Source organism: Trachypithecus francoisi, unplaced genomic scaffold (genome assembly GCF_009764315.1).
Source record: "Trachypithecus francoisi isolate TF-2019V2 unplaced genomic scaffold, Tfra_2.0 Lachesis_group5, whole genome shotgun sequence".
Taxonomy (NCBI): Eukaryota; Metazoa; Chordata; class Mammalia; order Primates; family Cercopithecidae; genus Trachypithecus; species Trachypithecus francoisi.
Genome location: NW_022681470.1, coordinates 27,855,739 through 27,883,213, shown reverse-complemented (window position 1 = coordinate 27,883,213; position 27,475 = coordinate 27,855,739). Strand labels below are relative to the sequence as shown.

The window sequence follows — 27,475 nt, the reverse complement described above, 5'->3', positions numbered from 1 at the left end:
TCTATACTTTACAATTGGGCTACAGTGACACACATACACACACACACACATATACACATTTAACACATTTGTGTATTAATTTTACTTCAGGACTGTAGATACAGTGTTATAAAATTCTAGCTATTAAAAGGGGGCATTGAACCAAGTTGTGTTGTGTTGAGAACCACTGACCTATAATATCTTTTTACTGCATTTATTATTTTGAATGGACACATAATAATTGTACAATTTATGGGGTACATGTGATATTTTGATGCATGTATATCATGAATAGTGATCAAATCAGGGTAACTAGCATATCCATCACCTCAACCATTTGTCATTTCTTTGTACATGGATAAAGAAAATGTGCTGTATGCATTTGTCCATTGATGAACACTTAGATTGATTCCATAATTTGGCCATTGTGAATAGTACTGCAACAACCATGGGAGTGCAGCTGTCTCTTCATATCGCTTTCCTTTCAATATGATATACAGCAGTATATATATACACTCACATACACACACACACGTATATGGGGGATATAGAAATGGAAGAAAGGAAGAAGATCACGTTTTTATCTAATGCTTTCTTCTTTTCTATTGTTACTTTCTTTATATTTTTATCTTTGAAGCTCAGATTTATCATAAATGTTATATACAATTTTAAATATTTTCCTTTTCCTAATTGTTTATGGTAGCAAAGTAACATTCTGCTTTTAAGGTCTTCTTACCAGATGTGAAATATTCCCAAATATTCCCAAATGAAGCAAAACTTTTCTTGCAAACTTGTGTCCTAAATGGAATGAAGTAACTAAAAATTAAACACAGCCCATAAATTTTTTTTTACTTCATGTTATAAATGCCAGTACAAATAATGGAAGATTAAGTTGCTATAATCCAATTTTTAATATCCTTTTTCTGTATGATGCAGTGGTTTGAATGTTTTTTCTCTCCAGATCTCATGTTGAAAACTAATCCTCATTGTAGCAGTGTTGAAAGGAGAGGCCTTTAAGAGGTGATTGGGTTATGAGGACTCTGCCTAAATAAATGGAAGCATCATTTATGGATTAATGAATTAATGGATTATCACAGGAATGGGACTGGCAGACCTTTAAGAGGAATATATATACACACACATATATATTTGCTCCATTGATCTAAGTTGGAAGTGAAGGTTTAGTAAGAAATACGTAATATAATAGCTGGTGGAGCCCTCTGACGACTGATGATTCTGACAGATGGTTTTATCTGCCTATGATGTCAAAATTTAAAAGTTATAATTATGAAAATTTAATTATAAAATATAATACATTATAAAATATAATTTTAGATTTATTCTGGTACCTCAGAAGTTTAATCTATTGGGGTAGACTGTATAAGACTATAAGTCTGTATAAGCATTAGATTTTGATCACAGTTTTGGCTAAATATTTAATTTTTTAAAAGATTTAGCTAAAAAGGTGTATTTGGTACTAAACTCATTGTTATTGTTGTTATTCTTTTGCTGCTAGAAGTTGAAAAGTTTGTTTCCTTATTGAGAATATAAATAAAACAAATTACTTTGTGTTAACTTTCAGTATAGACCCGGTCCTTATGTTATGTTTCTTGGGCAGGGGAGAGGAGGTCTTACCTGGATTATGTTGCACAAAACAAACAAACAAAAAATAATATAATAGCCAAACTCCCCCCTTGACCCTGCAAATAGCTTATAGAAGTAGCCTGAGAATATCATATTATAAGTATTCTGCTTAATTTGCTCTTTGTTTAGATTTAAAATACATCTTTCAAACATTGTTTAAAGGGAAAAAGGAATCATGTCAAAATGTTTCAGGAAATGATTTAAGTTAGATATAAAGAACATAGTTCTGATTTTGAAGTGTTAGTGGAACCCAAACAGAAATGATTAGTGCTCTCTTAAGATTATGATATGATTCTTAAAGTAGCTATTTCAAAGCCTAGAAATAACACTGTGCTACTGACTAACGTCTACTGAGTACTGCAAAAGATGCTGAATAGAAAAGTAGATGGTGTGAAAATTTTAATTTTTAAATAGCAAAGCCATTGTCTGGGTATTGTCAGTAACTTTCAGAAATCCTAGATAAAATGATGATTAGGTCAACACAAGGAAAACAGCAATTAACAGAATAGGAACTGCAAAGAGCTTCAGCCAATGGAAAAAGAAGCGAGGCTTCTGAAGACTCCCGACAACTCGTGTCTGCAAGGGTTTCAACGACCGGTCCCACTGGGTCAGGATGGCATTTCTGGCTCCTGGCCACTTCCCTGGGCCCACCAGCCTAAACTGGTAGGAACTACAAGGGCCAAAATAAACTTCCATAGCCAATTTGGGATCTGTGAGAAACAGCCATGGGATGTTGGGCTTTACCCCAATGAAGGAGGAGAGTTCATCCATATAAACAATGTAATCTGTCTCTAAGGTCTCGCTTTTGCCATACCTAGAGATGGGAGAGAAAACACCATGTGGATACCCAAACTCTGTGTAGAAACAGAACAGACAAAATGGCTCACAACTTTATATCAGTGAGAATTAACATCAGTCTCTCTCTCTCTTTAAAAAAAACTTCCCACACTACCCTGACATAAAACATCAATTTCTTGTGTAAGGAGAATATCATTTCTTTATCCTGTACTTTGTAGTTTTTTAAAGAACTTTCATATTGGTCTCATTTGGAAATACCCCAACACTGCAATGTAGCTGAGAAAGACATTTTTTATCCTTATTTACAAATGGATAGATTGTCTCTTGCTCAAGTGATGCTTCTATAATAGTTCATGGCCACTGAGCTAATTAGTGACAACTGGAAATGAAGGCCAGTTCTCCAGATTCATTCTCACTTTTCTAAGTCATTTTCATTAGAGGTATACCTTTGAAATATCCTCTACATCTTAGAGGATTTATGGGCTAGAGAATGGAAGTCCACATCCATGTATTCCCAAACTCTTCTGATTTCAAATCCTTTCTGGGTCTTCTTTCTATGATATATTACAGGAGGCATGGAGAGCTAAAACTGACTATGTAATGTAGATTCTCAATCCTATTATTCACTCTGTGCCTTGCACTAAAAAGAACTTAATACAATGTCAGAAGCAACGTAGGTCTTCAATTAATATTTGTTGAATGGATAAATATAGCTTGTAGCTGTGATTCCAATGACGTCATTCTGGATCATTTAAGATTAAAACAGTTCCAAGCATTCACAAATTCTCACTTTTCTATGGAAATTCTACACTCCTATTACAATAGGTACTCTTACCATTTGCGCTTTCTCTCCATTTTCTCATTAATATCATTCATCATGTCTTCCACAGAAGGCAAAGTACAAGTTCCTGAAAAAGAAGGAAAGACATGATGGTAGTTAAATGAGTCTGGCATAGGACCAGCCTACAATTTTCCCTTTTTAATAATAGTTATGAATCACATTAATTGATCATTTTCAGACAGACATCAAATTTAGTTCTAGTCTTCTCAGAACTCATGTTTGTCATAATAATTAAAAAACATTACCTAAATAGCTTTGCTCTTAAACTGGTTACAAGATGTTTAAACTCAATTTCATAGATATATTTTAATCTCTCAGTCATATTTTAAGAATGTTATATTTTAAATTATAGCCAGAGATGAATTGGCATCACTTTTCCAAGATTTATGAAGAAAAAACTTCATAGACATTAATCCTGCTTTGCCAGAAAATGGAATTTCCAGAAGATAGAGAATTTGGTGAAGGGCTAAGTTTTTCTATGGAAAGCCAATAGTTCTTGAATGTGACTGAGGATATAGACTGTCCACAAGTCAGCAAGGACATAAGGGAGACCCAGGAGACTAGCTCTGACTTGGGGCTGCCCCAGGATCCAGGTTTACATAGGTTTGCAGAGTTCTCTGAAACCCAGACCAAAACAGGCTTTTGTGTCCAGAAATTCTTCATATTTAAGATGATTTCTTTGGTAGTCTTGGAATTAACTTGAAAGAGAATAAAACTCTCAGCCCAGATATGATTGCTCAAGACCTATAATGGCTTGCTTAATTTCCCATTTCTACACTTCTTACAGGGAGGGTCACTTGAACAGCTTTTGTAGATGTGGCCTGGTTCCAGGCCTTGGAACTTGTCATGCTTTTCAGGGGAAGAGATTGAAAAGAAAGAGACTGTTTTTTAGCCCACCAACTATTGCCATTGGGTTGTTGTAACTAGCCCCTCTTGTCTTGGTACTTTGGTTTTCCAAACCTAGGTTGTTTGCCTTGTCTCTCATTTCCCTTAAGACAGCCTGTGCCTTGTACATCAATTTTCCCCATAAATTGCCTTGTTTCCTTTCTTCAGAGCCCAAGTTACAACTTTTGTCCTCAGACAGAGTAAGCGTCCATTAAAGGTTCCTTTAATGCCAGCCCCTCTGGGTCTGAACCCTAAGTGGAACCCTGAGTGAAATTTCATGCCTTTACCTTCCTGACTACCTGGTCATATGATCTGCATCTTTCCACAACCATATTCTAACCTGCTGCTGGGGGATGCTGCCTGCCTTTCTTGCCTGACCCCAATCAAGTTTGTTGTTTTCTTTATAAAATATAAGGACTTAGCATTCTTATGTATTACAGACTGATCATCTACCACACTTAGCACTTTCTGCCTCTATTGATCCACTGTTTGTTCTTAGCACTTCCTGCCTCTGTTGATTCACTGTTTGTCCTTATTTTGTCAGGGAAGAAACAGTAGTAGAAAAGCCATTGCCTTCCAGCAATCATATTTTCCATGACTGTGGACATTCGAAGTTGGCTGGATATTGGCTTGTAAACATATTTTCTTATGAACTTTTCAAGCAATGTAATTCTACTGAGTTTTGCAATCATAATTTTTTAAAGTTGTCATTCACTTAAGTGGATGCAAGCTTTGGTGGTCTCAAATCTAATGAATGATCTTGGGTAATTATCAGCTGTAAGAAGTTATAAGTCACAAAATACCTCCTCTAATAATATCTTGTACTATTGCATACAATAATCCAAACTGGTATACTTTAAATTGCTTACAAAATATAGCACCAAAGAATATAGAATTCTAAATTTTCAAAACTGAAGGGGACCTTGTAACTAGGATTATTGTTTTCACAAAGATACAAAGTTATTGTCACTGGCATTCATTTTCCCAATCCATGAGCCTTTTTATTGACTTACCCTTTATTACTTGTGCTGCCCAGCGTGACTGGAGGTCAACTGTGGGAATGGCAGCCCCAAGGGACTGGACAAAGCCAATCACTGCTATGGTTGACTTCTCAAGTAGAGGAGGAAAGACTCCTTTAAATAAAATGATCTCATTGTTTTTGTTTTTGATGATAGACTCATCAAGGAACGTGTAGGCATAACTATAGCCTGTTGCAAAGATTACACAGTCAATGCCCTCAAATGTGGTCCCATCCTCAAAAATGGCCGAAGTCTCTGTGAATTTCTTCACATTAGGCTTTACGGACACAATGCCACACAGAATGCAAGCTGGGAGCTCATCATTAAATACAGGCTCTTTCCTCAGGACTCTGTATGGAAAACAGAGATAATTATTAGAAGTGTAATATTTCCCTCTTGTTTTATTGGTCCATATATAAATTGATAAGGAAAAAATGGCCCAATATTTTTTTTTTCTGAGCCATAGAGTATCTCCAATATGGCTGAAGAACAAAATTGATGGAAGGTAACATTGGGAAGTAAGAGAAGTTGCTGTTTGCTGGCTCCATCTCTATTTTCTGTGATCCTTCTCTTCCATGGAGCTCTTTCCAAATCCCGGAATAAAGACTTACGCCTAGTTCCCTGTTAAAGCCTTTTTCAGGAAAAACTCTGAAGTGAGGGTACTTCAGTGTTTACATTTTTTAATTTGCTACTTATTCAGTGGGAACCTTGATAAGATTATGTTTTTTAAATTCTTGGTGTCTCACATTTCTCATCTGGAATGTCAGTAATGTTTGTACTACCTCAGAAGTTCCCTAAATTATATAAAGAGTTTTGCACAGTCTCTAGCATGCACATAGAGCTTGAAAATGTTAACTGCTGTTCTTAATTCTGTATACTCCAAGGTGGTCATCATAATGTGGAGAAGATCAAATAGGAGGAGGAAAGTCAAAGGTGTGAAAGCTGCAGCTGGGCTCTTGAGGGATGAAGTATGAACCCTGTGCAGACAGAGGCACCAGTCAGGTGAAGGAGGGAGCACCCAGGAATTTAAATAAGGCCAGAGGGAGGGTGCCAGTGTGAGGTTTTGGTGACTGCAAATCTGCAAAGAGAGAGCTTTGGACTACTTTTTATTGAATAATATCTGTAGTGGGAGCAGAGAAATCTGAACTCGGGGATGAACGTGAATACAGTTGAAGGAAAGAGTGCTGTTCTTGTATGGCTGTGGGAGCTGTGAGAGAGTGCTACAGGCAGATTCTACTGGAGAACAAACTGAGTTGGACAACGAGATTGGTTGGAACCTTGGAAAAGGCTTGACTCACTTGCAGTTATTACCTGCCATGTATGTTAAACCTGTGGCCATTAGGTTTTCACCTCCACCACCACCACACTGAAACGGCTCTTGTCAAGGCTGTCAGAATCAGGCTCCCAGATCCAGTGGTCCACTCTCACTTTCCCTTTTACTCAACTTAGCGTTTAACACAGTTGATGGTTTTTTCTTTCTTGAAACACTGTATTCATTTTGTTTCCAGGTCATCACTCTCTCTCAGTTCCTTTCCTACTTTTCTGGCTATTCTTTCTGTTTCCCACAGATGTCTTCTCTTCTCCTCTTCCTGACTTCTGACAATGGCATACCTCAGGACTCAGCCCTCAGATCTTTAGTCTCCTCCATTTACACGCATTCAAGAGATGTCATCTAGTTTCATTTCTTTAGGAAAAATTTTCGCATGACTCCAAAGTTTTAACTTCTGGTTTGAGCCTCAAAGTCAGTGTTTCCCACTGCTGGTCAACATTCTTCTCCCTGAATGTCTAATAGGCATTCCAATTTTAATATGTCTAAAACTGAACTTCTGTTCCTCCTGTAGTTTTTCACATTTTAGTAAATGTCAATGTTATCCTTTTTCAAGTGTCTTGAAAGACATTCTTACCCCCTCCTTGCTCTCTCATCCTCTATCCAGTCCACAGAAAATCCTATTTGGGTCTACTTTCAAGCTATCCAGAAGTCTGCCCTATTCTGACCACTCACTGCTAACAATTTTGGTCCAGACCAACATCCCCTCTTATGCAGGTTTTTGAGAGTAGCTTTTTAGCTGGTCATTTCGTTTCCTTCCTTGCCCTGCCCTTACATTGAATGATGACCACAGCAGCTGATCAATTTCTGCAATGCTAACTTAGGTCTTGTCATTCATTTGCTCAGATGCCTGCTGTGGTTTCCCATTGCTTTCAGCATAAAAGCCAGAGTCCTTACAATGATCTACAAGGCCCATGCCATCCAACAATTTTTATGTCTCTGGTTTTATCTCCTGGCGCTCTCCCCTCTTCTCTTTTCTCCAGGAAGAGAAGCCCCATTGTTTGTTGATCATGCCAGCTCCACCTGTGAAGAGACAATGCCCTGGCTGTGTCCTCAGTCTGGAATACCCTTCCCCAGAGACCCTCATGACTCATTCCCTCAACTCCTTCAGAGGTTTTCTTAAAAGTCTCCTTCTCTCTGAGACATACTCTGACGACTCTATTGGAAATTGTCCTGACAGCACTTGCCATTACCTTTATCTGCTTTGTTTTCTTCCCCAAAGTACACATCGCCATATGATCTTATGCTATTGTTTGTTGTCTGTTTCCCACTACTTAGAATGTAGGTTCCATGAGGACAGGGATTTTTGCCTGTTTTGTTCACTGCTATATCCTTAGGGCTAAACACAGGACCTGACATATAATACACGTGTAATAAATGTTTGTCAAATTAATGAATTCACTTTGTTGTAAACAGCTCATAACTTGGGTTTTTCAACTCGTGTCAAAGTCATTTCTTGTTATCTTGCTGGCTTGGAGGATCTTATAGGAGAAGATGGGAAGGAGACTGAAGATGCAAGCATTGGCACGTATGTGTTTAGTGAGAGGGGTCCATTAAGGAGTGGGTAATGAAATGGAAAGGGAAAGGTAGGACAGGAAAAGTTCTCTTGCTGGGCTTAACTTTGCCATTAAATAACAGGCAGTAGAGCAAATGGCCAAGAGTGAGAGGCTCTGGAATCAGCAGATCTGGGTTTGCTTTGAATGCTGCTTCTACTTTCTAGCTGTGGGACCTTAGTAAAGTTATTAACTACACTGAAACTCAGTTATTTCATCTCGAAAATGGAGATACTAATAGAGCTCTCTTCATAATTGTTGTAAGGATAAAACCAAATAATATATGCCAGAGCCTTAGCAGAGTCTTGCTAAATCTCTGACATGTATAAAATGCTTAAAAGAGGTTAACTTTGATTATCATTACTCCTGGGACTAATTCTTGAGGCATTATATAATTTTCCAGCTGTGTAAATATAGCAGGGATTGTAAAATAGGAAATCACTCTTAATTTTTGCAGTTCTTTATCTTCTGATAGATGAGATGTGATTGCTAATTTTTTTTTTTGTTTTGGAGTTACAGGACCTTAAGGGTTGTTGACACTGAACTGAAGGCCAGCAGGCATATCACGTTTAACTCTGCATTACCCATTTAAAGGCATCAAGCCATAGTTTTCATGCTTGAATCTTGCATTCATCTGCTTCATGTACAACCAGTCAGAGATGGCTGTCGGTAAATTGTTCTTGAGGAAGGTTCCAAATCGAGTGATAAGCATCATGTCCCAGGGATAACCATTGTCCCAGACGCGGCTTATCACCCAGGAGCCACTTCTGGAGCTGATCACGACCTTAAAAAACACCAATTCAACCAGGAAATTAGTGACCATTTGTAGTGGATATTCTGATGAGCTCCCCAGATCCTTCTTGAGGAATGGATCTATTACCCCAGCTGCAGAAAGTGGTGTCAGAAGGCATCTCTCATCTGTCAGTCCTCTTTGACAGTTGTTTTGGCTGAAGAGAGGGGCCTCACCCAACATCTTCTATTCTTTCTGAGTTTCCTCCATCTAGTGACTGGTCAATGCAGGCATATAAAGGCCCAGTCCCTCACCTCAAATTGGGGCAATGCCCAAGGACCATCCCAGCTTCAAAGTAAACAGAAGCTTTCTTCCCTTCCTGCAGAAGTATTGATCCTGGGACTGCTCCCAAATAAACTTCTGAACTTGACATCTGCATCTTAGGGTCAGCCACCCTGTCATAGTGCTGCAGGCAAATTTTCATATTTTAATCAATCTCTGCTACAGGTGACTAATAATTCTAGTCACGTTTTCCCTAGTGCTTATCTAACTATTGCTGTCTACAAATAAGCAATTATGATCTCAAAATAGGCGTTTTAAAACAAAATGCCTGCTATTATCTGGAAAGAAGGTGAGAAATTTGGAATCAGAAAACCACACGCTCAAACACTGACTCTCCTACTTATTAATGATGTGATTTGAAAAAATTCCTTTAACTTCTCTAATCTTGTTCTCTCATTCCTAAAATGGAGAGAATTGAATTTGCCTCATCAAATTTGTGTAAGGGTTAATTTGATGTGATAAACTATGTCACATGGCTAACGTTACCTGGCAGATAGTATGTGCTCAGTAAATGTCAGTTTCCTTCCCCTTCTGTTATGCTAATCCCTAATAGTGTAGTTTTCAGGCTTTGTCTTTTTTAAAACCAATTTTTATATACCATATCACTTCAAGGCATTTGTTATAAGAGGAACTAGACAAATAAGAAGAGACTAAAGGAGTCTGGGCATGGTGGCTCATGCCTATAATCCCAGCACTTTGGGAGGCCGAGGTGGGCAGATCATCTGAGGTCAGGAGTTCGAGACCAGCCTGGCCAATATAGTGAAACCCCATCTGTACTAAAAATACAAAAATTAGCTGGGTGTGGGATGTGGTGGCAGGTGCCTGTAATCCCAGCTACTCCGGCTGAGATGGGAGGATTGTTTGAACCTGGGAGATGGAGGCTGCAGTGAGCCGAGATTGTGCCACTGCACTCCAGCCTAGGCAACAGAGTGAGACTGTGTCTGAAAGAAAAAAAAAAGAGAGAGACTAAAGGATCAATTAATTAAATAGAGAGCCTCTGAAATTGGTCTTCCCTTTAATTTATCACATACGCAAATAATCACATATACAAATACAAATCTCTTAAAACTATGAGTTCATCATAAATTTCCTGAACCCAAGAAGCTGAAATAATGATTTACCTTTATTTATGCAGAAATCTATTTTATCCTGTCATTCAAGTTCTTAAAATATGTGATATAACCTGATTTCAATCTTTCTTTCCTGTAACTCAATCCTATATCTACTGTTCCTTGGATTCAGAAACTTTGACGTTCAGTTCTGTAACCGTTCAGTGGCTCAAACATTAATTTTCTCGATGACTTTCAAGAAGACAATTGACATTTCTGGTCCTCATTTATCCTTTCTGTAATAAAACTACCTTCTTCCCAAAAGCAAAGGAGCTCATTTACAGGAAGGTATTTGAGTACCATAATGCATCATACAAATTGTTAGCATTAAGAACCTCCATTCGGCCGGGGGCGGTGGCTCACGCCTGTCATCCCAGCACTTTGGGAGTGCAAGGCGGGCGGATCACAAGGTCAGGAGATCGAGACTATCCTGGCTAACATGGTGAAACCCCATCTCTACTAAAAATACAAAAAATTAGCCAGGCGTGGTGGCGGGCGCCTGTAGTCCCAGCTACTCCGGAGGCTGAGGCAGGAGAATGGCGTGAACTGGGCAGGTGGAGATTATAGTGAGTCAAGATTGTGCCACTGCACTCCAGCCTGGGCGACAGAGCGAGATTCCTTCTCAAAAAAGAAAGAAAAAAAAAGGAAAAAAACAAACAAAAAACCCCCCAAAAACAACCTCCATTACAGCAAGATGAAACTATAACCTACAATAGTCAAATATACAGCGCTCATTTTCTTATCTTCATGCCTCTGCTCAAGGCATTTCCAATTCTAAGAACAGCCTCTGTCACCTCTTCAGTCACATGATTTATATTTATTGTTCAAGGACTGGCTCAGTTCTACCTCCTTTGTGAAGCATCCAGTTTTGGAATCATAGCATTTAGTGCCTGAATCACTTGTTTATCTTTTATTCCAGTGACAGCTCTTATTCCAGAGCAGGGATCCTGCCTGTTATGTTCACCACTCTCTTCAGCACCCAAGCCAGTGCCTGGCAAATAGTAGGCTCTCATTAAGTAGTCATGGAATAAATGTATGCATGCATGCATAAATGAATGAATAAATGAGCCACTCTATATTGCTTAAATCCTGTTCCAAAGCTTTAACTTTATCACAAGCCCCAGAAGTAGGTTCTATTTTTATCTGTTTCACCATTGAGAAAACTGCCTCAGAGAGATTGAAGGACTTGCCTGAGTCTCAGAATCATAACCTTAACCCTAAATCTGTGCTAGTTTTAGAGAAATTGATCAGAGACATTAGGCACCAAATGTCCTGAAGAAGGAGAATGTTGAATGACAGTATTACTCCTTGCTGATGTTCTGCCTTTGTCTATGAAGTGATTTAAAACCTCAGCTGTTACTTGGGGAAGCTCAGCTATGTGAAATACCACTTAGTCTTTACATCAGATACCCTTCCCTCCTCCCCCACATTTCCTATCACACCTTTCCAACGATAATAACTCTTCTGTCAGTAAAGAGAGTCGCCTGAGTACCCGGGTAGTAGTACCTGTTCTGCTGTGTGGCTGAGTTCTGTGGCAATGTCACAGCCCGAATTCCCCAGGCCAATCACCAGAACACGCTTTCCATTGAATACACCTGGTTCTTTGTAGTCCCTGCTGTGGAAGCATCTGCCTTTAAAGTGGTTTAGTCCTGAGTGAAAAGCGAGATATATATGACGATTTGAGTCATATATTTAAACAAAGACTTTAACAGAAGCAACCTTGTGAATAGATGCAGTCACAATAATGTGCTATTTTAACACACCAAGGGTATTAGATATAACAGAAGTATATTTTAATTTAACCTGCTTGTACCTTTAGAAAAAAGAAGACATTATCGAGATATTCATTTTTGTCAGTTATGTGGCTAGCAGCTTAAATTGTGGCCTTACCTGGAAAGGAATCTTTTGGTAAGTTGGGATAGACATGATGTCCAGAACAAATCATCACAGCATCAAAGACAGCCGATTCTCTTTTACCATCCCTTTCAGTGGTAACATCCCATTGGCCAGTAGTTGCAAAATCAGGACGTTTATTTACACTGGATACAAATGTCTAAGAGAAATACAGAAAGAAACCCCCCTTTTCTATGCTAGCAAATGGATTAGGCAGAAACAGTATAAAAAAGAGAAAGTGGGTTAGCAAAAATATTTAACTAATTATTAAGATACATATTACAAATTTAAAATTCCCTCAGAATAAATCAAAACACTAAATGGTATCTGTCTATCTATTTGTCCCTGCATGATTTCTTGTGCATAACCAGTATTTTCTGGAGTACAAGAGTGACACCCCTTGGAGATATGGCAGTGACTTCAATTACAATTTACAAGAGGTATACGTCACGTATACTAGAAAATCTGATGGCCAATAATGTTCTGGATCACATTCCCATATGTTCTGGTTCAGCACATCAAAGATAGCTCAAAGATAGACGTACTGAACCAGAACATATGAAAATGTGATCCAAAAAATTATTAAATTTGTTAAGTTAAAATTAAAACTATTAAATTCAAATTGCTAACATGCTCCTAGGTGATGCTGATGTCACTTGGACTATACACTGAGTAGCTTTGACTAGATTATCAATAAATATTTGTTCACAGTTAAATGGCTGCCTGTTGGTGTGCTCCCTGTTTTAAAAAAATCTTTCAATTCTTCTGATTATATTGGATAAAGAATCTCTATTTGGTATTAATTGTTCTTAAAAAGTGTATTATATATTATTTCATACATATAGAAGAATACACACACAAACACATGTAACATTTTTGTTAGTTATGAAATATAATGAGAACTTATGGACTCATAAGACCTAATACATCATTTGTTTAGAATAACTCTGGGATTATTTAGTTAATTAGTTATGCTATTGCATATGTCAACTTTTTTTTGTATGAGTTTCTGTTTGCTGCTGGTTTACAGAAATGTAACCTATTTTTATATATTGATCTTATGTACCACCATCTTGCCTAACTTTTTTTGTATTGCTATTAATTCTAGTAATATATCTATTCTTTTAGAATACATAGACAATCATATTATCTTCAATAATTGTGTTTTACTTTCTTTTGAGTTGTCATTCCATTTATTTTTCTTTACTTACTGCACTGTTTCTTAAATTTCTTAAGACTATTAAAAAGAAGTAATTACTATTGAAAATAGTGATTAGGAATTCTTATCTTGTTCTGAAACTTTACAGTGAATGCTTCTAACTTTTCATTCTTTAGCACAGCACTGACCAGTACCAATATAGTATGAGCAACATATGCAATTTAAAAATTTCTAAGGCCGGGCACGGTGGCTCACGCCTATAATCCCAGCACTTTGGCAGGCCAAGGCGGGTAGATCACCTGAGATGGGGAGCTCGAGAACAGCCTGACCAACATGGAGAAACCCTATCTCTACTAAAAATACAAAATTAGTCGGGCATGATGGTGCATGCCTGTATTCTCAATATTCTCAGCATCCCAATATTCTGTATTGGGAGGTTGAGGCAGGAAAATCATTTGAACCTGGGAGGCGGAGGTTGCAGTGAGCTGAGATCGCACCATTGCACTCCAGCCTGGGCAGCAAGAATGAAACTCTGTCTCAAAAAAAAAAAAAAAAAAAATCTAATACTCACATTAAAAAGTGAAAAAAATGTATAATTTAAATCTGCCTGTCATGTTAGCATTTCAAAATGTAATTAAAATTTATTAAGGTATTTTACTTTCCTTTTTAATAATAAGACTTGGAAAGTTAGTGTATATTTTATACTTATTCCACATCTCAGTTTTGTGACTAGTGGCTACTATATTGAACAGTGCAGATTTAAGATAAGGTAAAGATTAAGATAATATTTGTGTATGTTTTGCTGGCTCAAGACAATTCTGCTCTAAGTTTGGCAAGAGTTTTCTTTTGATTTTTTTTTTCTTTCAAGCACAAATAGCTGTTAAATTGATTTTTGAAGGATTTTTGCATTGATTTTCATGAAGGAGATTGACCTGTAATTTTCCTATTTCGTATGATCTGGTCCACCTTTGATGTAAAGGTAATAATGTCATAAAAGAACTTTGGAAATCATATCTCATTTTCAAATCTCTGAAAGTTTATAAAACTTTGAAGTAATTTGTTTGCTGCAAATTTGGAAGTACTCACCCGTGGAATTGCTTATTTTCTTTATGGGAAGATTTTTAATTTCTAGGTCAAAAGAACTATAAATCACCAAATGACAATTCAGGCTTTCTACTTATCATTGAGTGAGTTTTGAAAAGTTTTTGTTAAAAAATTGAGAAAATTTAACTAACTTAAAATATTACTTGGCAAACACTTTTATAGTATTCTTGTTATATTTTTTATTTAATCTGTATCCATTTTGTCTACCCTTTCCTTCTCAATATTATTTATTTGTGCCTTTGATTTTTTTCCCTTAAACTGCCAGATATTTATCTATTTTTTATTTATTTTTTGAGACAGTATCTCACTCTGTCACCCAGGCTGGAATGCAGTGGCGTGATCTCAGCTCACTGCAACCTCTACCTCCTGAGCTCAAGCAATCCTCCCACCTCAGCCTCCTGAGTAGCTGAGACCACAGGCATGTGCCACCACATCTAGCTAATTTTTGGATTTTTTGTAGAGACGAGGTTTCTCCATGTCATCCAGGCTAGTTTCCAACTCCTGGACTCAAGCGATCTGCCTGCCTTGTCCTCCCAAAGTGCTGAGACTATAAGCATGGGCCATTGCACTTGGCCACTGTTCTTTATTTTATTAGTCTTTTCAAATAATTAACTTTCAATTTTGTACATATGCTTCATTTTATATTTCATAAATTTCTTCTTATATCCCCTTCATTCTATGTTCATTGAGTTTATTCTGCCTTTCTTTCACTAATTTCTTAAACTTTCTTACCTTATTTTTAAACTTTTTTATTTTCCAATATAAACATTTACATTTCTAATTTTCATGAAAATATAGCTTCCTGTTTCCCACAAGTATTGATACGTAGACTAAATTAACATTCATTTACAGATATTTTAAAATTCCCATTGAAATTTCTTCTTTGACCTATATGTTGTTTAGAAAAAAAGTTTTTAATTTCCAAATTCACAGGCATTTTACATTTATTTCTTTGGTATTGATTTCTAAATTAATAGTGATTTGGCCTAAGAACTACAGGTGGTCAAATTTTGTGAATTTTCCATGTATCCTTGAGAAGAAGATAATTCTCTAAACCTAGAGTTAGAGAAGCCACACTGTTAAAAATGTTGACAAATTAGTAAGGGATACTGAAAGGAACAAGTGAGAATCCAGTAGCAGACATAGACTTCTTCAGCATTATGACGAGAGCTAAATTGTTGATAACATCTTACCTTAAATTGTATGTACTTCAGGAGGTTCTTTTCTTTGGCGAATGCAGTGAGATATTCCTGGATCTTGCTGTTGTGCATAAAGTTGGGGAAGTCATCAGGATATGGGAAGTCTGGGAAACACATCATCTCTTTGGAAGAGTTGGTAAAGACTGATTTGTAAATGCTAGCCCTGCCCTCCTCTGCATGGTCCTGTGAATGTATAATTTCAAATGGAAGAGAACTGGTAAATGAGTATACTGATCATGGTCAGGGCTAGTTCCAAGTAATTACAATCATCCCTTGGTATCTATGGAGGGTTCCAGGACCTCTGTGGTTACCAAAATCTGCGATTGCTCAAGTCTCTTATATAAAATGATATAGTATTTTCATATAACCTATATACATAAACTTTGAATCATCTCTAGGTTACTTATAATACCTAATGCAATGTAAATGCTAAATGAATAGTTGTAGTGTAATTTTATTTTTATTTTTATTTTTTATTAGTTTTTTTTTGGATTTTTTTATCAATAGTTGGTTGAATCTGTGGATACAGAACTTGCAAAAACAGATGGCCAACTGTATACTTATTTGAGTCATCCTTTATTCACAGTAAATTCAGTAAGACACACATAAATTAACTTCACTTCAACAATTAATGCTAGTCATGGAAACTTATTAAATGAACTTAGGATATGGAAGAATACTTTTCTTAATATCCTTTAAGAAAATAAATCTTAATCTTTTCTTTTCTAAGGGAAACAAATTTTAAATTTCATTATGTCCTTTAGGCCTATGTAACTAGAATGCTTTCATTCCCTTGAACCGTTTAATATGGTGATGGAGATTTTTCAAAATTCAACTTTGCATAATTTTGGTGTGTCAACTCATGAGCACGAGCATCTGATGGTCAATTTATAAAAGCAAACAGTAACAGGAGGTTGCAACTATTTATCAGATTTGTAAATCTTAAGACTTAATATTTAAAAAATTAACCTTAGAATTTCTATAATGTACAAAATAAGGTTAACTGTTTTGAATCTAACACAGAATTTATGGGTATCACATGCCTTTTGAGTACTTATGTAAGTAACAAAGTTTTAGCTTTCAATGATGTAAAAATATCTGAATTTGCTTTAACTCTAAGGAACTATAGAACCATGCTAGTAAAGCCTCAGAGGAAATGTTAAGTGATGATGAGTAAAGAAAAAGGACATCGAAGGAAGAATGATCAGCAATGAGAAGGTTAGGACATTGTGTTGTGGTTCTTTAGACACACACTGAAACAAACTGGGAGCTTTAAAAAAACATGAGCATTAGGTCCCACTCTCAGAGAATTCAATTTAATTGACAAGAAGTTTTAAAAGCTCTTCAGGTAATCCTAAGGTGCAGCCAAGTTTGCAGTCACAATGTAGAGTTCAACAAATAGAAGCTCATGACCAACAAGCTACAGTTACTGTGGAAGAGCTTACCACAGGACACATCTGCTACAGCTGTGAGCTCTGCAAAGCCAGCTGTTGAGTGAATAAAAGGCATCAAGTTTTAAAAAAGGTACTGGTAGGAGCATGAGTTGAAAGAGGTGGAGCCTTAGTTTAGCTCTGTTGAAGCACCAAGGTATTCACATCTCAAGTTTCATGATGAAAGATCGGATTGTAGATCACTATGTGTAGTTGCTAGTTCATAGTGGAAAGTACTGAGCACTAGAAATTTCTAATTAGAGCTTATCTAACTCAAAGTTGTCAGGGCCCCCTGAACATGAAATTTTAGTATAATATTGGAATATTACAATCACATCAAAAGCCAGTGTGGCTACAGTTTCATTATTGACTAGTAATTAATTGGCAGATTAGTTGCCATGTTCACTTCAGAAAGCAGTGTGTTCTTGAAATAGGGCATGAGTTTTCTGCTGCTCAAACGGTTTGTTGACCCTGCTATAGGCAAGTGGGATGGGGAAGTGAAAGAATTTGTAGCTTTCTGTGAGTTGGGTAAGTTTAAAGAGATGTTAATCAGCATAAAGAGAGAAGAAACATTAAAAGAAAAAATTGATATATAGTCTAGAAAAAAAATCAGAAGTTAAAAAAGGGTGGTATGCCCAGATGAAAGCCTCTATTCCTAAAACTTCATGCAAAATTTCATATAATTTACTGATTTATTGTTTGGGGAGCTTCTGAGAAAAGAGGACATTTTACCCAGATCCGTGGCCTAATCAGAAATGTGGCCTGTGATTAGGCCACAGATCTGGGTGAAATGTCTTCCTTCTGTGACCAAAGAAGGTGAGAGAAATATATCATCTTGGTTCTAGATCAGGGTTAGAAGTCAGAACTAGAAGGGCATAGGAAAGTGCTATAGTAAACAGCTCCAAAAGTTTCAACTATATGCACCCTTAGTGTTAGTTAAGTTTTAACCAATGGTTGGATTCTCTGAAATTTAAAAAAAGATAATGTAAAATGATGATGTTAGAAACCAAAGGTAAGGCAAATACAAAATTAACACAATTTTAAAACAATCTCATAATGTGAATACTCAGCCTATTGCTGCACACTTCTAGTGATCTGAGAAACACTGCTGTTTACTCCATCATTTGCAATCCATATGCCTCCTCACAGTAGTAAAATAGGAAACACTGAAAAACCGAAGGTATTTGTTTCTTATGGCTGTTGTAATAAATTACTGCAAACTTAATGGCTTAAAATAATAGCAATTGATTCACAGTTCTAGAAGTCAGCAGTCGGGAATCACTATAAGTGGGCTGAAAACAAGGTGTGATAATGCCAGGTTCATTTCAAGAGGCTCCAGGAGAGAATCCATTCCTTGCCTCTTCTGGCTTCTTATTTTTTTTTTTCAGTGGCAAGAGCCCACTTGTATGCCTTCATTCATGGCCGCTATGGCCATCTTCAAAGATAAAGCATAGCATCTTTAAATTTCTCTCTTTCTGTTGAGGTCATCACATCACTTCTCTCTTCTCTTTGTGTTAAATCTCCCTCTGCCTCTCTCTTTTAAGGATGCATTCGTTATAGCATTTGGGGCTCACCCACATAATACAGAAAAATCTCTCCATCTTAAGATTTTTAACTTAATTATATTTGCAGACATCCTTTTCTCTTATAAGGTAAGTAAGATAACATTTACAGTTCCAGGAATTTGGATGCGATATCTTTGAGGAGGGGCATTGTTCAATTGTTCAGCCTATTACAGGCCATCCTCTGGTTCCCAAGGATTCACATCCATCCCATCTGCAAAATACATTAACCCAATCCCAACATCCTCTAAGTCTCAACCCACAGCAGCATGAAATCAACTTTCAACTCTCATTTATATATTTTCAATTCAAAAGTCCCAAATCTTATCATCATATAAATTATCCAAATCAGGTATAAATGAGACTCTGGGTATGGACCAGGATGAGGCAAAATTTCTATCTGTGAATCTGTGAAACTAGAAAACAAGTTATCTTCTTCCAAAATACAATGTTGGGACAAGCATGGGTAACACTTATAGACATTCCCATTTAACCAGGGAGGAAAAAAGAGGAAAGAAAAGAATCACGAATCCCAAACAATTTGAAATCCAGCAGGACAAATTCCATTAGGCTTGAAGGCTGTGGCTCAAGCCTCTGCCCTCAGGGCCTGAGGCTCTACCCTCTGGGCTATCCTTTCTTTTTCTTGAAGGGTAGCACACGTTGCAGTTCAGTTTTATCAACGTATGATGCCAGCTTCAAATTTTAAAGTCTTCCTCGAGCAGCAAGAAAGGCAAATTAGCTGCCTTTAGCTGTGTTCCTCTCAATAGCCATATCAGCAGTGTGTTCTATCATCAGCAACATCTTGCAAAGTAAGTTTGAGTATGAGGCTTTGGTTAAGATCACTGTGTATAAAATATGGCAGGCCAGACACGGTGGCTCATGCCTGTAATTGCAGCGCTTTGGGAGGCTGAGGTGGGTGGATCACCTGAGATCAGGAGTTCGAGACCATCCTGGCCAACATGGCGAAACCCCATCTCTACTAAAAATACAAAAATTAGTGGGTTGTGGTGGCGCACACATGTAATCCCAACTACTCGGGAGGCTGAGGCAGGAGAATCCCTTGATTCCAGGAGGCGGAGGTTGTAGTGAGCTGAGATTGTGCCATTGCACTCCAGCCTGGGCAACAAGAGAGAAACTCCGTTTCAAAAAAAAGATGATCAGCTCAATAGACCACTTGGTGAAATGGCAACCAGCAATTTACAAAGGAGTCAAGAATAGAATGGAGAGAAAGGCAAGCTTGAATTGGGATCTTTTCTCCAACATTATCAGCTGTATGATTTTTTTTCTTTTCTTTTTAAGCCTCAAATTCATTTGTAAAAGGAAAAAAATATACCTAGCTTATAGGATTATTATAAATATTTAATTAAATAGAAAAAGTCATGTATCATATAGAACGTGCTTGATAAAATAGCCCTAAGTTTGACCACAAAGAAACAAAAATAACAACAACCAAAAAGCCCTAAGAATCACCAGTGTGTTAATCTGTAGCCCTGTCAACACATTCCAATAACATACAGTAGGCTCCACAACATTGTATAAGATGCTGGGTAGTTTCAAGAGATTTTTGCAGTTTGCAAAATGTCTATATTAATAAGAATTATATCTCATGTCTTTATAATATTTAAAGAGCCGTTACAGACACTGTTTCATTAAATACAACTTCTTCATTGAGGTAAATGACATAATACTGATTTTGTATTTGAGGAGGAAATAGTGGTTTAAAAGGGTTATTGATCTTCCTAAATTTGCATATATACTAATGGGTTTATCAGGAGAAGAAAAATAAGACTTAGGCAATAAGGCTGGAAGACTGTACTGATTGAGTGGAGAACATAGGGAAGCCCCATTCCTGCTGCTGTTTGGCAACACATGAAGTGATTTAATGAGTGCATACATTCATGTCTGCTGTAGAACCCTTATTATAAATGCATGGGACAAAGGGGCATTGAAGCACTTCAAAGCAATTCTCAATTATGTAGTTTCACAAGACCAAAGTCAGCACCTGAAACTCTAAAATCCATGGTCCGACTCACTTTGGTAGCCTCACCAAATTAATGGAAAAAGCCAACAACAATAAAAAATTATCTAGGAACCCATTTAACCAGAGGTGAAAGATCTCTATGGGGAAAACCACAAAACATGAATAAAAGAAATTGTAGCTGACATAAACAAATGGTAAAATATCTCATGCTTATGGATTGGAAGGGCCAATATCATTAAAATAACCATATGCCCAAAAGACTTAATGCAATTCCTAACAAAATATCAATGTTATTTTTACAGAATTAGAACAATTCTAAAAATTCATACGGAACCAAAAAAAAAAAAAAAAAAAAAAAGCCCAAATAACCTAAGCAATTCTAAGCAAAAAGAACGAAGCTGGAGGCATCATATTACCTGACTTCAAATTACAGTACAAGACTATAGTAATTCAAATAGCATGGTACTGGCATAAAAATAGACACATAGATCAGTGGAACACAATAGATAACTAAGAAAGAAAGCCTCATCCCTACAGCCAACTGATCTTCAGCAAAGTTGACAACAGCATTCACTGGGGAAAGGACACCCTATTCAGTAAATTGTGTTTGGAAAATGAATTGCCACATGCAGAACAAAAGTGGACCCCTATCTTTTACCATATACAAAAATTAACTCAACATAGATTAACGACTTAAATGTAAGACCCGAAACTACAAAAATTCTAGAAAAAAAACAGGTAAAACTTTCACCTAGGCTATGACTAAAGCCTCAAAAGCAAATGTAATAAAAACAAAAATAGACAATCTAAAAATATTTTTCAAAAAAGAAATAATTAACAGAGTGAACAGACTACCTTCAGAATGGGAGAAAATATTTGCGAACTATGCATCTAACAAAGGACAAATATCCATAATTTATAAGGAACTCAAGCAACTCAATTTTTAAAGAAGCACAGATAGCACCATTAAAAAGTGGGTAAAGGAGATAAATAAGCATTTTTCAAAAAAAGACATACCAATGGCCAATAAACATATGGGAAAATGCTTAACATCATGAATTACAGAGAAAATGCAAATTAAAAGTAAAATACTATCTTACACCACAGTAAAATACTATCTTACACCAGTGAGAATGGCTGTTATTAAAAAGTCAAAAAGGCCAGGCACGGTGGCTTATGCCTGTAATCCTGGCTCTTTGGGAGTCCGAGGCCAGAGGATCACCTAAGGTCAGGAGTTTGAGACCAGCCTGACCAACATGGTGAAACTCTGTCTCTACTAAAAATACAAAAATTACCTGGGTGTGGTGGTGGGTGCCTGTAATCCCAGCTACTCGGGAGGCTAAGGTAGGAGAATTGTTTGAACCCAGGAGGTGGAAGTTGCAGTGAACTAAGATGGTGCCACTGCACTCCAGCCTGGGAGACAGATTGAGACTCCAACTCAAAAAAAAAAAAAAAAAGTAAAAAAATAACAGATATTGGTGAGTATGTGGAGAAAAAGAAATACTGTTAGTCAGAATGTAAACTATAGAAAATAGTATGGAGATTTCTCAAAGGGAAATGGATGCAGCTGGAAACCATCATTCTTAGCAAACTATCACAAGAACAGAAAACCAAACACCGCATGTTCTCACTCATAGGTGGGAACTGAACAATGAGATCACTTGGACTCGGGAAGGGGAACATCACACACTGGGGCCTATCATGGGGAGGGGGGAGGAGGGAGGGATTGCATTGGGGAGTTATACATGATATAAACGTTATGCACATGTACCCTAGAACTTAAAGTATAATAAAAAAAAAAAAAAAAAAAAAAAAAAGAAAATAGTATGGAGATTTCTCAAAGAATTAAAAATAGATCTACCATTTGATCCAACAATGCCCCTACTAGATATCTATCCAAAGGAAAAGAAGTCGTTATATAAAAGATTCCTGCATCCATATGTTTATCACAACACCATTCACAGTAGCAAAGAAATAGAATCCACCTTGTCCAACAAAGATGATTAAAAAAAGAAAATGTGGTATATTCATACATACATGTATGCATACACACAGTTACATATACATATATATGTATGTATATATGCACACACCATGGAATATTATCCAGCAATAATACAGAGTGAAATTATGTCTTCTGCAGCAACATGGATGGAACTGGAGGCCATTATCTTAAGTGAAATAACTCAGAAACAGAAAGTCAAATACCACATGTTCTCTCACTTATGATTGGGAGCCACATAATGTATACACATTGACATAGAGTGTGGGAATAATAGACATTGGAAACTTGAAAGGGTAGGAGAGTGGGAGGGGGTTGAGGTATGAGAAATTACTTAATGGGTACAATGTACATTATTTGGGTGATGGCTACACAAAAAGCCCAGACTTAACTGCTACACATTATAATGTAATAAAACTGCACTTGTACCCCCTAAATCTGTAAAAAAAAAAAAAAAAAAAAAAAAAGTGAAAAGTTGTTGTGTTTTAAACAAGTAAATAACTTAATTATAACTACACAAACCTAACTAATATTTACCACAAATTTTATGTCCAAGTGGCTCTTATTAATGATCTATCAAGGGAGAATTCTGTAATGGAGAATTTCAAAGCCATTGTCTAATTTACTTCTGACTTGCAAGGAGGTTACTTTCCAACTTGCTCTTGACATTGTACTTAGTGGATTCCAATTCTAACAGATATGATAACTACCACGGTAGCAGGTTTAGAAACCTGTGTGCACAGAGCATGTTATACACTTTCCAACCTATTTCCCTGTCTATTACAACAACATGCTACTCACTGAAAATTTCCACAGGCCCCCAATGTCATTGCTCTTCTCAAAGCAGGTGGGCTCCAGCCCCTCTTCCAGACAGCTCCTGATGGAGGCCAAGCCACTCACGCCAGCTCCAATGATGGCCACTTTCTTCCCCATGGTCATCTATGCAAAGGCGCAGAGAACATTTCCAGTAACAACATTGCTGAAAATTTATTTACTTATTTATCTATTTGTTTTGATTTCACTCTTTGGCTTAATAAAAACTTACTTTTTAAGAAACACTGGCTGAGTATGGTAGCTCATGCCTGTAATCTCAGCACTTTGGGAAGCTGAGGTGGGAGGATCACTTGAGCCCAGGAGTTTGGGACCAGCCTGGGTAACAGAATGAGACCTTGTCTCTAAAAAGCAAACCAAAACAAAACAAAACAAAAAAACAAACAAAAAAAATCAACTGGATGTGGTGGCACGTGCCTGTACTCCCAGCTACTCAGGAGGCTGAGGCGGGAGAGTTCAGGAGTTCCAGGCTGCAGTGAGCCATGATTGTACCATTGCACTCCAGCCTGGGTGACAGAGTAAGACCTTGTCTCTAGAAAACAAATTCCTTTTAGTGATCTAACTACATTTTCATTCCTCTCTAATTTCTAAAGAGAAAATTTTCTTCTGAAAAAAAAAAAAAAATAATAAACACTTTGTTTTTAGTCATCAGCTCTCCAAAAGTAAGAGACTGATGACCCAGCATACATATTTGTCTTTTTTGCTTTTGGACTTTGTAATTTAGTCTACCAAAAAGAGTAAGCAGAAGAAACAAAAGATTCACAACTAAAACACATGCAGACATATCCACCTACCCACCCACATACGTATGCCTGTATATGGGAATGAAGAAACATATATGTATATGTATACACACATACACACACACACACACAATCTGTATCCTCTTTCTACTTTGATACAGATAATGAGGAATAAAGTCTGAAGATGTCTGTATTTCAGTGTGCCAGGTGGTCACCCCTTCTCCCCACCAACAATGTTCTTCACCTTCTCAATTAAAAAGACAAGTAAATGGTGCATACCTATAGTCCCAGCTACTCTGGGACTGTATATTCCTGTTGAGCAGGGATACCGCTTGAGCCCAAGAGTTTGAGGCTGCAGTGAGCTATGGTTGCGGCACTGCACTCTAGCCTAGGTGACAGAGTGAGACCTTCTCTCAGGGAGGAGGATGGGGGGATATAAAAGTCATGTTCTTACCTACAAACAGTTTTTTCCCACTATCTTCAACCTCCATTCTCCTCTAAGAAAATTACATTTCCTAACTTTTTTTTTCTGTTCCTGACACTGTCTTTAGGCTCTACCACTACTTCCTTCACTATTTTTTTTTTCTTTTTAGACAAAATCACATAGCTATGCCGGGAAATAGACTTGGATGATAAAAATCATGATCCGTGATTTCTAGAAACAAACTGCCCGAATTATATCATTCTCATTCTAGCCATATTTAGTATAAAACTACAGCATGCTCCTTCTTCATTTACCCATCCCACCCTCAAGCCTTTACCATATTACCCTTTTTTTCTTTTCTTTTTTGTTTTTTTTGAAACGGAGTTTCGCTCTTGTCCAGGTTGGAGTGCAGTGGCGCAGTCTCAGCTCACTGCAACCTCTGCTTCCTGGGTTCAAGTGATTCTCCTGCCTCAGCCTCCCAAGTAGCTGGGATTATGGGCATGCACCACTACACCTGGCTAATTTTTGTATTTTTAGTAGAGATTGGGTTTCACCATATTGGCCAGGCTGGTCTCAAACTCCTGACCTCAGATGATCCAACCGCCTTGGTCTCCTACCTTTTTAATTTTTCTACCTGTTCTTTGTCTTCTCTTCTTCTGTATGTCTATGTCCTGTCCAACTGTCTGGGCAGTTTGAAAGAGAAAATGTTCTAGTGAGCTCAAATATTAGGAAGATTGTTGGAAAATGGGAGGAGCTGCTTTTAAAGAGATAGTCATTTATTTGTCCTTGAATGGGTGAGCACACACCAGCTCCGTGATGGATGGGACTCTAGGCCAGTCTCCCATGGCCACCCAGTTTCTGCTTTTCCTTTGATTATAGTAAACACAAGCTGCTGGTTATACTCTTGGACCCTTGGCCTGGGAGTCAAGCAGTTTCTCCCAGGTGACTTTGCAGTTCTCTACTCCATTTCATTATGTGTTATTTCAAAGCTTACCTTGTTTTCCTTATTCCTAGTTCTTTTGTGGGTACCTCATAGTAGTCCTCCAAATACTGTAGAAACTTAGCTGCTTAATTAAGATAGCCCAGTAAGGAGGATGACTTTGTTCTCTTTTCATGTCCTGTCTTGGAATTTTGGGGTCAAAGGCCTGTATTTCTCAAACTTGTATTTACTTGTTTCTGAGTACAGTGTGTGGTCACAGAAAAGATCAAAATTCCACAAATTGATCTATTAGTACCAGGAACCAGGTAAAATTAGTACTGGGTAAAATTATGTTGGCAGTAAGACAAAATAAACTGCACTTAACTCCCAGTCATGAAATGTAGTAAAATTTCAAAAAACAGTTTTCCTATCAACTATATTTCGATGTCACTTAGAATTATAACATCTCACTCATTTTATCTCGTTAACCCCTTCATTAAGCAAGCAATACTTAGCATAAACTGGTATATGTCTAATTTTGAGGAATTACCCTTCATGCCTTTTGAAGACAGTAATCTCCATCTCTGAAATGTGAGAGTATGATAGATTTCAAATCACTTGTATAGCTCTGTGGCCTTGGGCAAGTCACTTAACCTTTCCAATTCTTGGTTTACTCATTAATAAAATAGGGATAAATATACTATTACTATCTGTCTGGCTTTTTTTTTTTAAAAACAAGAATTAGAGGATTAAAGGGCATGTACACATAAATATGTTTATACATATGTACATATAAAATGTGGCATGTAGTTAAAAATGAGCAAATTGACTTGTAGATAAAAATTAAAAACAAGCCATAGGTTCATGAAGTTTTCTAGGACTGCAATTCAGACGACATGATTTTCTCTGCTCTCATGTTACATAGAACTCCTTTTCAGTTTTTAATGCTACACAAATAGCATTAAAATAATGCAAAGAAAAGATTGTGAATACTTTAGGAAGCAATACGATTCCTACAGCCTTATTCATTTAAAGACAGGCAGGACACACCCAATTCCACCTTGGCTTCCGATGTTTTTATCTCTCTAGGAGGTGAAAAGGCCACCTATTCTTTGCTGTCCTTCACAAGAATATATCTATAGTAGACACATTTATTAGTACTGTCTCTCTTTAGCCTATCCTTTGCTTGCCACAGCTTTCCGCAGAGCCCCTTTTTATTTTCTATTTATTATTATTATTTTTTTTTAGAGAGGGAGTCTCATTCTGTCACCCAGGCTGGAGTACAGTGGCGATATCTCGGCTCACTGCAACCTCTGTCCCCTGGGTTCAAGCGATTCTTCTGTCTCAGCCTCCTGAGTAGCTGGGATTACAGGCGCCTGCCACTGCACCCAGCTAATTTTTTGTATTTTTAGTAGAGACGGGGTTTCACCATCTTGGCCAGGCTGGTCTTGAACTCCTGGCCTCGTGATCCACTCGCCTCAGCCTCCCAAAGTGCTGGGATTACAGACGTGAGCCACCGTGCCCAGCCTGGAGCCCCTTTTTAAATCTTCAGAATCTCAGATGCCCAGGCTCTGGTTGGGGGAGTGGACATTCTCTATTGTCCCCTCTGAATCACAAAACTGCTAAGAAGAAACTTTCATCCCTGGATGGTTACTAGATTATTGTTGCTGTTGGAGGATGTGAGCGGAAGACTTCATATTCTGCTGTCTTGCTCTACATTTTCTTTATATTTTAAAGAAATTTTTGTTTTATTCTAATTGACTTACTGGAGGCAAGACATATATGTCTTGTGACACATGTTGTCATGTCTGATGATGCATAATGGTTGAAAGATTTCTATGAAATGACAGTGGCTTTTGGAGACCCAGACTTGATCATCAAAGCTATGATGGAACATTCCAAAGATGTGGATTCTTTAGGGTCCATATTCTGAAGCTAATATCTCGTAAAGAGTCGAGTGAACAACAATTAGTGCAGGCAGTGCTAAATGAAGCTGACAGT

At 37.3% G+C, this 27,475-nt stretch overlaps 1 protein-coding gene across 3 annotated transcripts; it reads right to left on the bottom strand.

Moving 5' to 3' along the window:
* Positions 1–1,717: 1,717 nt before the first annotated feature.
* On the bottom strand, positions 1,718–25,567 carry FMO3 (flavin containing dimethylaniline monoxygenase 3). 3 transcript variants are annotated; one of them, XM_033197105.1, is made up of 9 exons: positions 25,550–25,567; positions 23,359–23,496; positions 15,577–15,765; positions 12,118–12,280; positions 11,734–11,876; positions 8,631–8,830; positions 5,161–5,516; positions 3,257–3,329; positions 1,718–2,437 (listed from the first exon to the last, which is right to left on the bottom strand). In XM_033197105.1, exons 2-9 carry the CDS (start codon positions 23,494–23,496, stop codon positions 2,095–2,097), a joined length of 1,605 nt encoding a protein of 534 aa, XP_033052996.1. In that variant the 5' UTR covers positions 25,550–25,567; the 3' UTR covers positions 1,718–2,094. The 3 variants fall into 3 exon arrangements, with proteins under 3 accessions (XP_033052996.1, XP_033052994.1, XP_033052995.1); XM_033197103.1 differs by lacking the exon at positions 25,550–25,567 and adding an exon at positions 25,173–25,306; XM_033197104.1 differs by lacking the exon at positions 25,550–25,567 and adding an exon at positions 25,190–25,254.
* Positions 25,568–27,475: the final 1,908 nt, after the last annotated feature.

Excerpts from the sequence above, each read along its gene's own strand:
- FMO3 (XM_033197105.1), bottom strand. The coding sequence starts at position 23,496 with ATGACCATGGGGAAGAAAGTGGCCATCATTGGAGCTGGCGTGAGTGGC. Across the intron at positions 11,877-12,117 it reads ACCAAAAGATTCCTTTCCAG|GACTAAACCACTTTAAAGGC; the intron begins GTAAGGCCACAA and ends CTTTTCACTCAG. Across the intron at positions 3,330-5,160 it reads GGCAGCACAAGTAATAAAGG|GAACTTGTACTTTGCCTTCT; the intron begins GTAAGTCAATAA and ends CTTCTTTTTCAG.